Source organism: Betta splendens, chromosome 9 (assembly GCF_900634795.4).
Source record: "Betta splendens chromosome 9, fBetSpl5.4, whole genome shotgun sequence".
Classification (NCBI taxonomy): Eukaryota; Metazoa; Chordata; class Actinopteri; order Anabantiformes; family Osphronemidae; genus Betta; species Betta splendens.
The window spans coordinates 14,808,352-14,825,146 of record NC_040889.2 but is presented as its reverse complement, the minus strand read 5'-3'; the positions used below and the strand labels follow the sequence as shown (position 1 = coordinate 14,825,146).

General features: G+C 44.4%; 1 protein-coding gene across 4 annotated transcripts in view; it reads left to right on the top strand.

Annotated features, from left to right (window-relative positions):
• Positions 1-16,795, top strand: part of sema4c (sema domain, immunoglobulin domain (Ig), transmembrane domain (TM) and short cytoplasmic domain, (semaphorin) 4C) — a 68,308-nt gene that overhangs the window by 36,773 nt on the left and 14,740 nt on the right. For 3 of the 4 annotated variants that reach the window (XM_029161480.3, XM_029161479.3, XM_029161481.3), the window contains 3 exons: positions 10,400-10,554; positions 15,027-15,089; positions 16,676-16,774. In XM_029161480.3, coding sequence (XP_029017313.1) covers positions 10,400-10,554; positions 15,027-15,089; positions 16,676-16,774 — 317 coding nt within the window. Of the gene's footprint in view, positions 1-9,186; positions 9,520-10,399; positions 10,555-15,026; positions 15,090-16,675; positions 16,775-16,795 lie in introns of those variants that run through there. The other variant, XM_029161482.3, reaches the window with a different exon arrangement.

Here is a 16,795-nt window from a genome sequence, read left to right as displayed (position 1 = left end):
ACACACACACACACACACACACACACACACACACACACACACACACACACACACACACACACACACTCACACACATCCTTTTTCTTTTTTTCATACAGTACCTTCATCTCATTCCTGCATGATGAAGGTGTACCTGAAATTCAGGGATACAGAAAATGAAGGGGGGTCTCATGTGATGAAGCAAAGCCGGTGTTGGCAGGGAGCTGCGAGGATCGCTTATGTCGAAGACGCCCAGGCAAACAGGGACTGCAGCAGATATAGCGGGAAAATGACACGCACTACTAAAAAGTATCTCATTTTTACTATTTTCCCCCAAAAAATGGATGAATAACTTTGTCTGTGGGGACAAGATAACTGTTCTGGCTCCTGGCGCAGGATTACTGTTTTTATTTTCAACGGCGTCACAGAAATAAAAGCCCTGTCATGAAACACGGGAGACGGCATAGCGCGACGCTTGTATCATACTTGATTTGAGTGTGGCACTTGAGTGCAGAAAGAATCTTGACGCAAATTGATTTGCATTGGGAACAAGTGGGATTATCTTACCCGCTGACAGATTTCTCCACTTGGTTAAAGAAAAATGAGATTTTCGAGCTCAGTGCTGGGTTAAATGACTTATATGGATGGGTTCTTGCTACAGTGCTGAGGAGGAGATAGGAGACAGACGAGATGGAAAAACAAAGCTGCAGAAAGACTTAGAGGGAATGGATTGGAGGGGAGAAGCAAAATGAAAAGAAAGACGGCGATCTATAATGGAAAAGAAAACACAAAAGAGAGATAGGTGGAGTGACATAGACAGAGAGTGAGGGAGAGAGAGGCCGGTCACATGTGGCCTTAAAAGGACAGAAAGTAGCTTCACACAACGACACAGGGAAAGGAAAACACACTCTCACACACTCGCCAGGCCCTTCACCCTGTGTCTCAATTTGCATGGAAGCATCTCCCTGCATGGACACACAGCATCAATATTATCATGTGCGTGCCTGTAAATTGCTTTATTTTTATTTTTTCTACAAGCTGTGGGAGTTTGAAAGATAGAGACAAGAAAAGAAGTAATAAAAAACAAGGACGAGAGAAAACACGGGGGCACAGAGGGCGTGTGTGTTTATACATGAGAGTGTGTGTAGCTGTGGGTCTGTAAGTCTAATCCCCCTTTGTTTATGTGTGTGTGTGTGTGTGTGTGTGTGTGTGTGTGTGTGTGTGTGTGTGTGTGTGTGTGTGTGTGTGTGTGTACTGCTTAGGCAGGCAGTCTGAGGGATTTGGAGCAGAGGGGTTGTACAGGAGGGACGTGTGTGTGTGTGTGTGTGTGTGTGTGTGTGTGTGTGTGTGTGTGTGTGTGTGTGTGTGTGTGTGTGTGTGTGTGTGTGTGTGTGTGTGTGGCGGGGAAGCGATGGTAGAGCGATAACATTCACGCCTCTCCAACCTCCCACCCAGCAATTACATGAGTCCCTCTCTCTTTCTCTCTCTGTCTCTCTCTCTCTCTCACACACACACACACACATTCATATCCACTTCTTCTCTTCTCACTTTTTAAAAGTCACATGTTGACATTTAAAATTTAAGGCTGTTGTTATTCCTCACCAGCTGCTCGTCTCATTAATGGGAGAAAAAACACAGATACATAGAACATTTGTACGGTCCTCATGGAGCTGCTACTGAGAGTTGTACCCAGTTGGTCCTTCATGTTCATATTCCTCACGCTACATTTTTCTATACATACAGTATATTATTACTTTCATTACATACAAAACGGTAAAACTCCATGAGAGATTGAAATGTCTCCACACCAGCAGGTGGCAGTCATCTGTTTTTGTAATGCAAAGTTAAAAAAGCAAAAGACCAGATCAAAAATACCGTTTCGTATTTACTTTACCAGGGTTTGTAGGTAAAATCTACGCTCGCTCCGTTTGAGTTTCTTCACGACAATATTGTCTGGAATGTACGTTCTGTCTCTGCCCACTTGATGGTTTGGATGGTTTGGTCGCTTCTCAGTGATCGGCTGCTTCACAAGGTTCCTCTGCAGTTTATCAGCTATAAAGCTCAGCTGACTCCATGTGACTCCGCCTGGACCGTTTCACTGGGGCATTTCAATTACTCCTATCATACACAGACAAAGACATTTGAATCAGCTTTGATGTGATGTGTTTTATTCCTCCCCGTCTTGGTGACCTCCTCTTTTTTGTTGCCTCCTATTAGTTGCTAAATTGGCCACAGCTTTTTTGAACATCCATTATGTTGCTTTAAGTTGTTTTCACACCCTTAACCTTGGCCTGTTTTCACTGACCACAGAAAACATTCAGCTGCTAACACCACTTTCTCTCTCTCTCTCTCTCTCTCTCTCTCGTTCCTCCTGTCGCACGCGTGCAAACACGAAACCGCACACGATCCTGAGCCCGGTGACAGAGGCTAGCAGGCAGAAAGCATGACAAAACACAGCAGCTGTGGTTGAACAAAGAAAGGAAGGATTGCGAGAAAGAAGTGAAGAGAGTCTTAGAAACTTGATATTTAGTTTTAGCCCCTTTGATGCTGCGTCTTTATAGAAAAGCCAAAGCAATTGCACGGCTCTGGATTTAGAGAAAAAGTCGGATACAGCGAGAGACGGCGAGAGCAGAACAACACAAAGCAGGAGGAGAGTGGAGGAGGGCGGGGCCTCTGACCTCCGACAACCTCGCTCCCTGTCTCCCAACCTTGCTTTTTTGCCTCCTTTCTGTCTCTGTGCCGTATCTCTCCAAACCCTCCAATTACAGTAATGAGTGGTTGAGAGCGAGGCAGCGAGCGGCTGTGCGTGACCGGGAGGTTAGATGGAGGAGGAGGAGGGAGCGCAGGAAGGAGGGGATTCATCACCGCTTTTCATATCTTATGAGTGTCACTCATCCCCTGACCCCTCACTGATTGGTCAGCCAAGATTAACAGCTGGGACCAGATGTCAGGACCTGGAGGGTCCTCGGTTGTCGCGCTAACTTTGTGAGGGCTGATGTCCGGGGCCAAGTGGGCAGAGGATTCAAATTAAAATGCCACTCGAAGTCGGCTCTCGCACAAAGCACCTTGTTGCCGCGGCGATGCCACGGCTGAACCGGTGAACGGGTCTTTAAATTGTGAAATCATTCATCACCTTCGTGTGAGTGTTCCGCGTGTAGCCAGGCACATTTCTTTTCTTTCATTCATTCATTTTCATTAGGTGTAACCGTGAGACATCGCACGTGAGAGAAAAAATAACAAAAACACCAATTATTTCCTGGTTCTGCTTGATAAGTGATTTTCTCATCCATATTATATTGTGGACGGAATATTAATGGATGTATTGATCAAATAGAACAAATAATTAATGTGTGAAGGTCAACAGTCAGTTATTTCTAGCATCTGAATGAAATTATTCCAGTTCCTAAATTACAATGAGTCCTGTTTTATGCTACAAAGTGTGTTGTAGAAAAAAGAGCATTTGACAGCAATCTTCCAGATAAGTCACAAAACATACGTGTACACTATTGTGTTGGTTTCTCTTTATCGTTGCCTGACTATGGATTCAACTTCATGAATTAGAGAGTGTGTCCTGAGCTAAGCTTCAGTGTACTGTGCACCAGCTGTGGTGATGGCTTTAAGCTGAGCACACTCCTGTCGATGCTCTTTAGGAAAATGAGCTGAACCTGGAGCAGTTCAACCACTGCCAGATGCTGTCCAGCTCTGTTTGGACTCGATCGAACTCAATATATCCCAATTTAAAAATGGGTTCAGAGTTCAAGTCTAACTGAGACCCAGAGGAAAATAGCAAAACAGAATTTTAAGACCACATACTTTCTTTGTAACGTTGAAGCATCTGCAGGTTTAAAACACTTCAGCAAGTTCGCTTCAGTCCTTCCTATTAGAGCACAATTATTGACAAATCTCACTTCCGTGGCTCCAAGGATTCAAATTCAAACACTATGTGGATGCTACAGTGGGCTTTAGCCTTGTTTTCTACATCCTCCACATCTTCTTGCAACACTCCTCCTCCATGTGAAACAGCAGTTCGTGTCATTTTGGCGTGTAAATTGTCCAGTGAGTCAAACTCCAAAACTGTAGCTGTGCTGCGCTGTGCCGCCGAGCCCCACGGGCGTCCTTCTATCTGCCTTTGTGTGTCATCGACACAGCACTGTACAAAGAGGTCTAACTCTTCCCAGCTGGTGCCCGCCACTGTACCAGTCACACTCACTGAACCGTGGAGCCAGAATAGAAGAAGAAAAAACTCACTTGTGGCATCAACCAGCTCTGGATTTGTTCTGCTTGTTGTGGATTGTAATATGCAAGACAAGCCCCCACCCCCCACACACACACACACACACACACACACACACACACACTCCCCGATGGAGCGAGGCTGTTTTATCCTCAGTCTCGCTTTCATCTTCCCTCTTAACCCCCTCGAAAGCCCCCACACACAACCACAACCACACACACACACACACACACATACACACACACACACACACACACACACACACACACACACACACACAGCTCGCTTGTCCTGTTGTTGCATTAATCCACGTATACCACTTCCTTTCTTTCCTCCCACTCTCCCTTCATCTTCTCTTCCAGTCCCGCACTATCGAGTCTCCTGCCATGATCAAAAACAGCCACGATGAAGCTGTGTAGGAAAAACAAATGCTCCGTAACTGACAAACTTTACAATATCATTACATCTATACACCCGAAATTCGCACTCAAAAGTACAATGTGAGAACAGATGTAACTAGTGAAAGTATGTATATCTTCTCCTTTAGTCTCTCCACATGCTCTCATTCTGTCTTACACCTGACTCTCCTGTGAACTTGTCATCAGTTCAGCAGACAAAGCCCGCGCATCTCCGTGGGAGTGTGCTGTTTTTCCCTCCTTCAAAGAGGCTACCTGCTCAGATAAAGGGTCTGGCAGCGCCCCGCTCGCTCGCTCGCTCCCTCGCTCGCCCGGCGTGCGCGCGTCTGCGTGGGCGCTGCGCAAACGTCTCTCCCTGCTCCGTCTGTCTCCCGTCTCTCATTCTGCTGTTCGCTTCAAACGCTCGCCCCAAAATAGGCCTTTAATCATAGTTTGGTGCGCGAGCGGCTCGGCGGTTAGACGCTATAAGCAGGCGACGGGTGTATTTATAGCAGGCAGGGAGCGGGAGGCTGGAGCTGGGCTTTATGGAGGCAGATCACAGAGGCAGGGCGAGGCCAGGCGAGGCATGGGGACCTTTCAAGCCGGCCGGGAAGCAACAGGCGCGTCCCCCGGAGCGACGGCTTCTCCCTTCGCCTCCAACCCACACGCGGCCGCGCTGGGTCCAGCTGCAGCGCGACCCGCAGGCGCCCAGCGAGGAAGTAGAAGAAGAAGTAGGAGAAGCGCAGCAGGCACATCTGGTGCATGGCTGAGGAGTCATACTCGTATTGTTTCCATGGAGTCAAGCCTATTGATGTTACAGCAGTCAGTAGTATCGCTGCCATGTGTTTCTGGGTTAATAAGCGTAAGGTGTGTGGCTACACATTACTTCGAACTATCTTCAGGTTTACTGGCAGGTTTCAGTTGGGTTCGACGTGCCGTGAATTTCAATCGGGCGACCTTGAAACAAGAGAACGGATGGATCAAAGTGCACGTTTGTCTTTGTTGGTTCATTCCAAGAGTCTGTAAAACGAAGGCTGACTTGAACTCGTTCTTTGCTCAACGGTGACAGTCATCGTGAAGACGACTCTCTCTTTTGGCTTCTTACGCCGCATCGTCCTCCTCAGTGTTCTGCGCTTCCATCACAGCCGCGTGATGCTTCAGTGCTACACTCAGTGATGCACCAACACAATAAATACGTGAGACATAGTATTATTGAGAGAAGTGTAATAAGATTTCCAGTACCACTGAGCTTTCACTCTCCAGAAGAAGACACACACACACACACACACAGGAGCAGAGCAGGGTCTTGTAGAGCAGTGACCTGTGATCATGTCCGTTAGCATCAGCGACCTCGGCCAGGCCATTGGACTCCTTTATATTCTACATCTCGCCTACTGCTTTTTATTTTTACCCTTTGTTACTAATTCTTATCATCATTTTTTCTTTGATTTCTTCTTCTCAATTTCTTTCTCTATAAACTGTTGCATCCAAGCATCAAAGGGCTTGTAATTAAAGTCAAACCACTGTTACAGTACACACACACACACACACACACACACACACACACACACACACACACACACACACACACACACACACACACACACACACACACACACACACAGACTAGTTAAAACTACCATAAAGGATTAAAATAAGCTTGTGTGAATGTCTGTCAACTGTTTAACATACAGCGAATAAAGAGCAGATTTCTTTCAGAGAAGCATTCAGTGTGTTGTACAGTTGTACAGCATATAATACAGTGTTTGATTTACCTATAATTACATATTTACACCAGCTCTGAGCCACAGGTTGAGCCAGCTGGGTTTCGCTTCGAAAATCTCAAGTAGCACAGGTTACAGCCATGATCTACACACACACACACACACACACACACACACACACACACACACACACACACACACACACACACACACACACACACACACACACAGGTGGCCTCAGGGCTGCCACAGTATGGTGACAGCCGGTAAGTGCGCGCGTCCGCATCACCTCTCACAGACTGAGCCACTGATCGCTTCAAACGAGCCACTCAGAGCAAAACTTCTGTGGTGCTGGTGGAGAGGGGTTCACGTTTCTGAGCACGTACCCTGGAGAACCACTCAGGGCCGCGTGTGCACAAAGCCAAAGCGCAGATCGTCTGTTCCGTGTGTGCGTGTGTGTGCGTGTGTGTGCGTGTGTGCGCGCCTACAGACATGCACTGATTTATGTGTGCAGCCATGTAGCGCATGCACAAGTGCCAGAGTGTGTACCTCAGTAAAAGTGTGTCAGCTCTGGAGTTTTTTTGCCCGACTGTGTGGAACACAGCAGATGTGCTCAGTTCTCCCCCGAGGATGCAGCCTCTCTCTCTCTCTCTCTCTCTCTCGCTCTCTCTCCACTCACTCTCATCTAGCTCGCTCATCCGTACATACCCTCCAATGTTTATACATCGCTGCTCTTCAGATAATAAGCTGACTGCAGTACTTATCCCCCTTCCTTCCTTTGGTTACTTATTCTGTCCTCTCTTAGATCTCTCTCCTTTGCTTCTTCTTCTCCTTCCTCATTATCTGCCACCACTCGAGTTCTTTAAACCACAACTTGACCAAATCTAATTTGACCACATTGATGGAAGACGTGCGACGGTCAGTTGCTAAGTTTAGACGTGAACATAATGTCTGTTTTTGATACCAGAGTTTGCAATAAAGTCATTAGGAAGCCATTGAGATTTCGGATGTGAGGGAAAAGGATCTGCAGCTCTTCTTCAGCGTTTGCAAGACCTTTACAGTAGTTTAAACCTGCAATAATGTTGTGCTGAATCAGTAGATGATAATCTCCTGCACAGCTGTGAGCTCAGGTAAATAAACCGTTTCAAACATATGGCACGCTCTTCACTGACATGTTCAGTTGTCATGGAGATGCAGATGTTGAGTGTTATATTACTTCCTGTCCATCAACGTTTGAGCTACAGAGTGCTCTGATTGGCTGCCCAGCTGCCTAGTAACAGCACAAGAACAAAACCCGCATCATTTGGATTTTTAACTGGCCTCCATGTCCCAACATCAGGGTAAATTCAATGCACTAGTGTGGAAATGATAGGCTAAACTAGTCCTTTCTGACTAGTGCAGACCATCGCCACCTGCTGCTGTGAAGTGATATTTCCACTCAAACAGGATCAGATCGAGATTTATGTATTATTTTCAGAAGCATTTGGTATAAACATGAGGAAAACTGGGCTCGCAGTTGCAGTCGGTGACACGAAAGCTGTCTTCCACAGGTCTCAGTAAGAAGTATCACTTTGCCAACCTTCCTCTCTCTGACACAGACACACACGCTCTCCTCCTCCATGTGTATAAGTCTATTTAGTCCCAACTAGGCCACAGCATCACATGAGCACTTAGTCACACCATAAATCAAACCGGTCCCTGCCGTTCCCTCCCTGGATTTCAGCTGCTATTTTCAGTAGGAGCAGACAGTCATAAGGAGTGAAAATATTCATGCTTTTTGAAACAAAAAAGAAATATTCTTATTAAGCTTACGAGATCGCATTATGCGCATTGCAGGTCGTCGTCGCCTCGCATTTCGCACGCGCTCAACCGTCCCGGATAAAGTGGAGGAGAGGGGAGAGGGAGAACAAGGTGACACCACAAGCAACAAGAGTGTGGATAATGAAAACCAAACAGCGTTTCTCCTCATGCCTCCACGCCACTAATCTGTCAGGCACGGGATCTGAACGTTTGCGTGTTCAGTAACAGTCATATGTGGGTTTTCAACAAACTTGGGAGCCGAGCAGATTTCACCAGAAGGATCGTCTTCTGGTGCAAAAAAAATGCAAAATGGAAGATCCGTCGACAAACTGGACACCTCTGAAAAGAATCAAATTAATTCAACTGTTTCACACAAAAGGATCAATAACTGGATGCACAACAGGGGCTGATATTCTGTTAATCCTTTGAGTGATGGGCTCGTCAGACTAAAAGGCCTCATTTAGGCCTTGTGTTAAAATGCGATCTGCATCTGGAGGTGCTGCCCGGATAATGAACAGTCTAATTACGCCCACAGATTTACACTCATTATTAGTGTGTACTTAGAAGCATTCTTACACTCTGCATTCTGCCCACGTTGTCCTCGGAATCTCATTTTCCATTTGCAATAATGCTACTAGCTCCAACCCTAAATCCCTGTATTGTTGTGTATAGGTGTCTGTGTAGCCTGGATTAAACCTCCTCCTTTCTATAGAGGGAGTCTGCGTAATCATCCTCCGTCGAGGAGCAGTGTTGAATCGAGGCAAAAGCCAGTTTAGGTTGATCCACAAATGAAGATCAGCCGATTTTCAAATTTGAAAAATTTAGTGATGGTTTTATTAAACCCGGTGTATGATCACAAACATTTTGGCTTCTTTCCCAATAAAACACTGGCATGAAAGCCCTGATTGATTGGAGCTTTAGCAGGGAGGATGATTTTTTGTTAGAGACATCTATATCGGATTCTGCCGGTTGTGCAGCGTTGCAGTCTTTCCATCATTTTTCTTCAACAATATCGTGATTGCTTTAAAAGCTGTGCGTGACTATGCTGTCAGTGTCTGTCTTTGAACGCAGCACTACCGTTTTTTGTCGAAACAAGGGGCGCGGCTTAAGGAGCAACGTTGCTTCTTGTTTATTTGTGCAGCTTTTTGTAAATAGACAGCCACCTTATCTCGCTGCAGACACGCAGATCTGGAACTTATCAGACTTGGCCAGGAGACTTGCTTGCACTCCAGGTTCTCAGAGTAAACACTGGTCCTGGGAAGCTTTCAACGAAGCAGCTCGTCCTGCAGGAATGATTTACAACAGATCTTGGACCTGTTTTCAGCAAAGTCATTACAACCCGATGAGATAGAACCATTACAGCTTTCAGCAAAATTGTTTTTATAATGTGAGTTTGATTTTATGTTGTGTTGATGTTTTTGGTACTTTTACTGTAGGAGTTAATTTGACGTTTTCATTCCTTGGCTCCTGCTGTAATGCTTTTGTAGTTAATGACGTGGCAGAGATGTAAAACTGAACCAGAGTTGGTCAGAATGTGTCAAGCAAATGTTGAGCTGAGCATCAACTAGATCAGGCATTTACTAAGCAACACAAGCCACTTTTAAACCTTTCAAAGATTACTCATTGTTGAATTATTAGTTTCGAAAGTGTGTAACAAACAAAACATGTCATGTTATGTTCAATATTCACTTTTCTTCTAGCTCTTTATTATCATCTTGCCAAAACAAATGTCTATGTAATAACAAGGGTCTATCTGTGGGGCGTATGATGTTCAGACATCTTTCTTTCGACTTTTTCTCTGCAAACAAGTCTTCTTTGATGAGTGTGCATTGCAAGATGGATGTGTATTTTGTGTAGTGTGGGTTGACAACATCACCTCCCAGTCTTGAGCTGCTCTTCTTTGTGTTTTATTAGCCACCTGTGACTGCTGTGTTTTGATGAGGACGTGTAGAGTGAGCAAAAATAGTGAAGCTGCAACAATGAAGCCAAAACTTTGGGTGTGAAAAGCTTAAAAGATTAATTGTTAGTTAATCCCAGTTGTTGTTTATGAACTTGGACCAGTTAACGGAAGCTCAGATCCTGAGCCGATTGTCAGACTGCAGTGTTTAATGTGCAGCAGCTCTGAAGCTATTGGTGACTTGAGGGAGGAGGATGATGCTAAGTGATACAGCAGGTGGTGGGAAAAGCGGCACAATGCAAAAAAAGATATCAACAAAAGTCACGTGTCAACAGTTCAACGTGAGTGTAACCTTTGTCTCCTCATGCAGATGTGTGGGACAGCATGGCGAGGTTCAGCGTCCAGGGCGTCTTCAACTACAGCATGCTGACCCTGTCCGACCACGAGCGGACGCTGTACGTGGGCGCGCGGGAGGCGCTGTTCGCCCTGGACCCCAACGACATCAGCAGACAGCTACGGACTCAGGTAACGCCCCACGCCTACTGCACGGCCCCGCACGCGAAATGCAGGGAATGAAACGATAACACGTTTAATTTAATATCCCAGCTTCGTGATGGACAGTTCAGGAACAATAAGTGTCATCTTCTTAGCGCGGATGTGCTGCCGAGCTCAGCGGAGATAAACACTCGTTTCAAACACTTCATTTAAATACGCCAATTGCAATGTGATTACATTATTATTGGAAAATAACAGTTTAAGAGCTGTCTGGATAAGGAGGAAGGGAAACAAAAGGCTCGCAGAACCTCTCTGTCACAATTTAAATATTGACAATGACTTTATTTGTAGTTTAAGTCATTTTTGGATTTAATCATGTTGAACATGGTCCGGACCCAATAGTAGACTGCTCCATTAAAGCTGACTGTGTCATGCTACTTGTTGTGTTTTATTGGTCTGGTCTGGTTTTATTTTATGTAACGTTTAGTCTTTGTAGAAGCTGTCAAGCAGTTTATTATCGTCTCGCAGCTCCCTAACGTCGCCTCTTCCGAGGGTCAAAACTACTATAAAATTGATTTAATTTGGCATCAGAGACGTGCGTGCGTGCGTGCGTGCGTGCGTGCGTGCGTGCGTGCGTGCGTGCGTGCGTGCGTGCGTGCGTGCGTGCAAAAACCTGAAACTGAACCGGTTTCAGGCTTTGTCAAACAGTCAAAGTCTAGCAATGTTTCAGACAATTCATGACAACAACTAGTAAACTTCCAAAAATGATACAGTACAGTATGATCAATGCCCTATTAGAAGGCGATGAAGAAATCCTTTAAGTGTCCCACTGAAACGGCTCCTCTGCATTTAACCCTTCCGAGGGGGAGCAGGGTGCTGCCATGCAAGATGAGGGAGCTAACGCAAAGTTTCTTATTCAAGGACACACTTGGTGCTCTGGTGGGTTTGAATCTGGGACCTCTCACTTCTCAAGTCAATGCTCTACCAACTGAGCAACCAAGTCGCTCTTAGCTTACGGGCTAAATAGCTAACCTACTACTTTAATACAAATGCAACTGTTCACAGTAAATGTGATAGTTGTTGATAGATGATATGACATGATATGTTGATATGATGATGTGTTTTTATGCAGCAGAAACAGTTTTTAAATGAATATTAATTATATATATATATATATATTTGGTTGCTGAATCACCAAAGTCGTTACTATTTGCACCTAAACCAAAATACAAAAAGCATTTTAAGAATTTGGAAATTGTCATAACTTAGATTTTTGCTACTTTATTTAGCTCTTATTTTATTTAACAGTGACAGCCTGAGTAAGCTGCCAAATAATATATTATCATAATATGTGCAGCTATTGGCTCAATATTTCTCTCCTATGAGCGTAGCCATATCCACTGTGAACGTGTGGGCGTAAACAGGCTCTCACACATAGACCTGCACAAGCTTCAGCCTCTGCCTCTGAGTCTATGATGCACTTGTTCAGTTGTGCCTTTTCATGGTTTTAATGGTTTAATTTGTAGAGCCTGTTGTTCTGCGAAGCACTCTGGGGCAAACTTAACCGTGGCTCTACAAACATCCATGGCTTTGCCTAATACACACATACTTAAACATGCAGAGTTGCTGAAAAGTCAGATAATCAATCTGGTTTTGCTTTGTTCCCTCTGTAATTGGTCCATATTGCAATCAATACCATCACAGCAGCCGGGTGCAGGTGCACAGAGCAGCACTGTAGCAGGTTGGGAATTGTTATCTGATTTACTGTCTTAATGAGCAGTTATTAGATACACACACACACACACGCACACACACACACACACACATTTTATCATATGCAACACCAGCATAAGCTGTTTGAGTGAGGGTTATGAGCCTTGCAGTAATAATAAAACCACCTGTTGCCAGCCCCCAGTGTGCAAACTAGGGAGAAGGAGCCGAGACAGAAGGATGACTGAGTGAGGAAAAGGGCCTCGTCCACCTCCTCTGTCACCATGTGCCCATCACTCGCTTGCCCGTCCTCTCCTTTCCTTCATTCAGCTGCCACTCTTTCCTTTTCTGTGCCGTCTCACTCGCCGTCTCTCTTCATTAGTCGGCCTGTCTGTCGGCCTTCCCTCGATGACTTCTGGAAATGTTTTTTTTCTCAGTGTTTAGGCTTTTTTTTCGAAGACACACAGCCTCCAGTTGTGTGTGTGAAGTTATTTCCTCTTCGTTATTTAGTTATGTGCTTTCCCAAGCTGATGGTGCATTGTTTTTCCATTCTTCATTTATTTATTCTGTTCAGCTGTTTTCCAGTAAATTCAGGCAATAGTGTAGTTTTTAGCATCTCTGCAACGCTGGTGCACTGTTTCACATGGTTCCTTCCTTTCAGTAATCATGTGCTTCACATTATCCACCTGTGCTTTACTAATTATTTTATGTGGCCGTGAGGGGCTATTATAACAACTTCATGCAGCAATTCAAGTTACTTCAGACCTAAGCTCTTTATTTATTCATTTGCAAAACTGTAGACTTAATAGATGTTCTTAACACAGATGCATGTTGGGAGATTATGACATTAGCACATGGCTTTCAAAAGGACTGAGAAGTTGTTTTCACTGCTGTTAACTGTGCCGATACTGTGTGTTATCAGTGCAAGTAGAGGACATTTATTTGGGCAGATATGATATTAGTCGACTTGCTGACTGACTTCTAGCTAATATACATAAAGCATCAGGTCTGTGGCCTTAGCCCCGAGTGACTGCAGTAATAAATGAGAACAAATTAGAAGTAACATTAAACTGCTGCCGTTGGCATGTTTCATTTAATCTGGTCTTTCTTTGAAAGTCCATTAGACAGAACCTCAGATCCTAAAGGTAATATGTTACAGTCAGTGATCCCAATAATTAATCCAGCTTTTTATCTTAAATATTAGAAATCTGTCATCTCTGAAGCGAACACAGGAAGTCTGAGCATTAAATCAGGGGACAGTGGTAGGATAGGGATGGGGAACATTCCTGTGTCTTATTAGTGAAGCGTACTATTGAATGTGTTATGTTCATGTGTTAACTATGTTCAAACCTGAAGGAAATTAAAAACGATGACAAAGATATGCTTTATGGCAGGAATCCATTGCTTGGCTACTGACTTTAACGGGGCCTCACATCATTTATTCGCTCCCCAGCCGCCATGGACAGTCATTCACAAGTTGACACATGGCATCGCTAGATATTTAGCTCTAACTGAAGTACGGAAAGCTTTTTATGAAAGCATGAAGTGTAAGAGAAGAGGTACAGTCTCTTCATTGCGTTGGGGTCTACACAATTAAAAACAACCTGTGATGCATGTAATGATGCTTCAGTGGGAGCGCCCCTTCTCTTTGGGCCTTCAACACTGATTTCTCTCACGCTGCCTGTACAAACGTCTCTCAGCGCTGACCTTGGATAAAAGGGAGCAGTCTGTGTGCGCTCGTATCTCATTAGGACGGGAGTTTGGCCACTGTGAAACCAAACGCTGCATTTACTGGATGCCTAAAAATATGGCAGGCAGCTACACAGGACACACAGCACTCAATTTCATTTGTTAATGAAACTACGACATAATGAATATTTATGTTCAGCTTATCAAAGAATTTGTGGTATATGACTGTGTTACACTCCACTGGGTGTTAATGTCAGGCCCTGCCGCCACTGGTTTGACTCCAGTCGAGTCAACCGGAGTTTAAATGGGAATTTGCAGCCGCCCCTTGTCTGTAATGGCCAGTGTAATTATTTCTAATGATGTGAAAACCTCTCTGTAAACACAGTTCATATTTTAGACCTCTGTCTCCAGACCAAAGTTCAGCCGTGTGTAACGCGGCCATTAGGAGCAGCAGCCACGTTTAGTAACACAGAGCAGCGAGGGCTTTGTGTTTTAGCGGTTTTTAGCCTGGTCTATGGGAAACGCTGACGCGCTGCCTCCGGAGACCGTTCACCACCTGTTTCTGGACTATTACTGACTTCACTTTGTCTCTAGTTCAAGGTGAACTAGTGTAACTTTGCGCTCTAATCGCTCAGAAATGACTTTTTCTAGCCTATCTGCTAGGTCGAACAGAAAGCGTTGTCATTAGGGCCCATTATGTGTCTATGAAAAAAATTATACTTTTCAAGACTAAAATATACTTGTAAAATGTTCTGGCGTTAATGTTGCTATGGTTACAGTAGCCATTGGTCAAGAGTGCAGAGTCTATTGGCCAAGATGAGTAAAATGGCTGCGAGGAGAGAGAGGCATTTCTGGCCGTCACGTGTCTCTAAGTGCATCCATTACTGAGAAATTAGACGATGACATTTACACGTTTATATAAAGCGTGCGCTATATTTTTGCTCTGTGCCCATAACCGAAAATGTTATGCTGGCACGTAAAGTAATGTATGTGCTGAGTGTATTACTCATAGGCCAAAGGCAGACAGGCAGCGGCGTTCGCGGAAAAGATGCGTTGTCCACAACACATCACCACATCATCACGTGTGTGTTTCTCGTCTGCAGATCGACTGGCCGGCTCCGCAGGAAAAGAAGAGGGAGTGCGTCGCCAAGGGAAAGAACAACCAGGTACAGTAATGTTGTTGGCGTTCCTGCCTTGCTCAAGGGCCAGTTTGTTAGAGCAACATTTACCGTTTCACCTACACTAGAAACATTCCAGTCGTTCTTAGCACTTTGTCAGGAAACATTCAAGCCATTCAAGGTTAGGCTTTTAAAGGTGATCTTGACCAATGATTAAAGATTATAATGCAGTATTACATTATGCAAATTCAATAACTTTGTCATCACAAGTGGAATGTGCAGGAATTGAACAACCCTTTAAAGAATAATTCCCTCTTCTTAATATTTCCACGACGCATTTAAGTGAGCTGTAAATATAGTTTTACTATTAAAGTCTCCAATACATCACTTCAGATGCTTTAAAACTCAAAAGCATTTGCCTTTGCTTTGAGACGAGAACCTTTTGCTTCATGGCACCAGTCCATCACGAGGCCACATACACAGTCACTCACTCTGATCAATGCCTGATCTAGAAGGTCTCGCCTCTTTCTGCTGAAAACACAGACAGTGAACAGACAACAGCTCCGCCCTAATATCACATTTGCACCATCTGCAAGAAGTCTCCTTTAATATTTTACAGACAAACACAGAGATTTTTGGAAGCGAAGCTAAAACCTCTCTCTCTGCACAGCAGAAACTTTTGATGCGGCTTTAAACACAGGGGGAAATGGTTTACTGGAGTGCAGGAGCAGCAAAATTACTTTCACTAAAATTGACTCCGACTGGAGTAAAAAATACATGTCGAGGAACTACTTCAGCTGGAGCTTTAAAAGGGAGTTCAGTGTCTTTAAGTAGCCATTAAAAGTTAACTCCCATTCAAGTTTATGCTCCTGAAATTTGACAGTCTTCTGTTTTTTGGTGCAGTACAACTGGGTGTGATCACGTTAAACCCACATTTGTTCTGCCAAACCATTGCAGCCCAGTGAAAGCCACATCGCTGAATGCTCGCATGAAATGCACTTGTTATGCAAAAATAAGCATATGGTGTTTACACTGCCCGTCGTTGTATTTAGCGATTAGCCTTTTGTGCAATGTTATGGTTGGGCCATGTCTGCCAGACACATTGCATCCTGATTATCCTCAGTGATTGCGAGAGCTAAAGACGCATTGCTTGTATTACAGCTATGAAATATAGATATTGTTTTGCTCCTGCAATGGCTGCATCAACTGAATGCGATGAATATTTCATTCGTCTATTACGCATCATGTGTGAGCATCTGTTTCCAATCGCATTCAAAGAGCTTTATTGTCCATCACAGTGCAGGCATTACAGGCACCTCTCATAAAACAGCCTTATGCTCTTAATAAGGCGTCTACAGTACAATACTCTATTGATGCCTTGAGTGCTGTTTGGATAATGTGGTTGCGTCACTGTGTCATCTACTAAGTCCTTAATGTGACACTGACTTGATTTGTCCTAAAGTTTATCCCATCAAGCAACATTCACATTAAAAAAACATCCTCTAATTTGAGCTACGTTTAATATGTGATATACATATTATATGTACACTGTGATATACAGGGACACAGGCTCATGCTGCAAGGCTGAGTTTGAGAAGACGTTTTCCATGTAATTCTTCTCCTCTCTGTCACAGACCGAATGCTTCAACTACATCCGCTTCCTGCAGAGCTACAACCACACGCACCTCTACACCTGCGGCACCTACGCCTTCCAGCCCAAGTGCACCTACGTGGTACGTTTGCATGTGTCACAT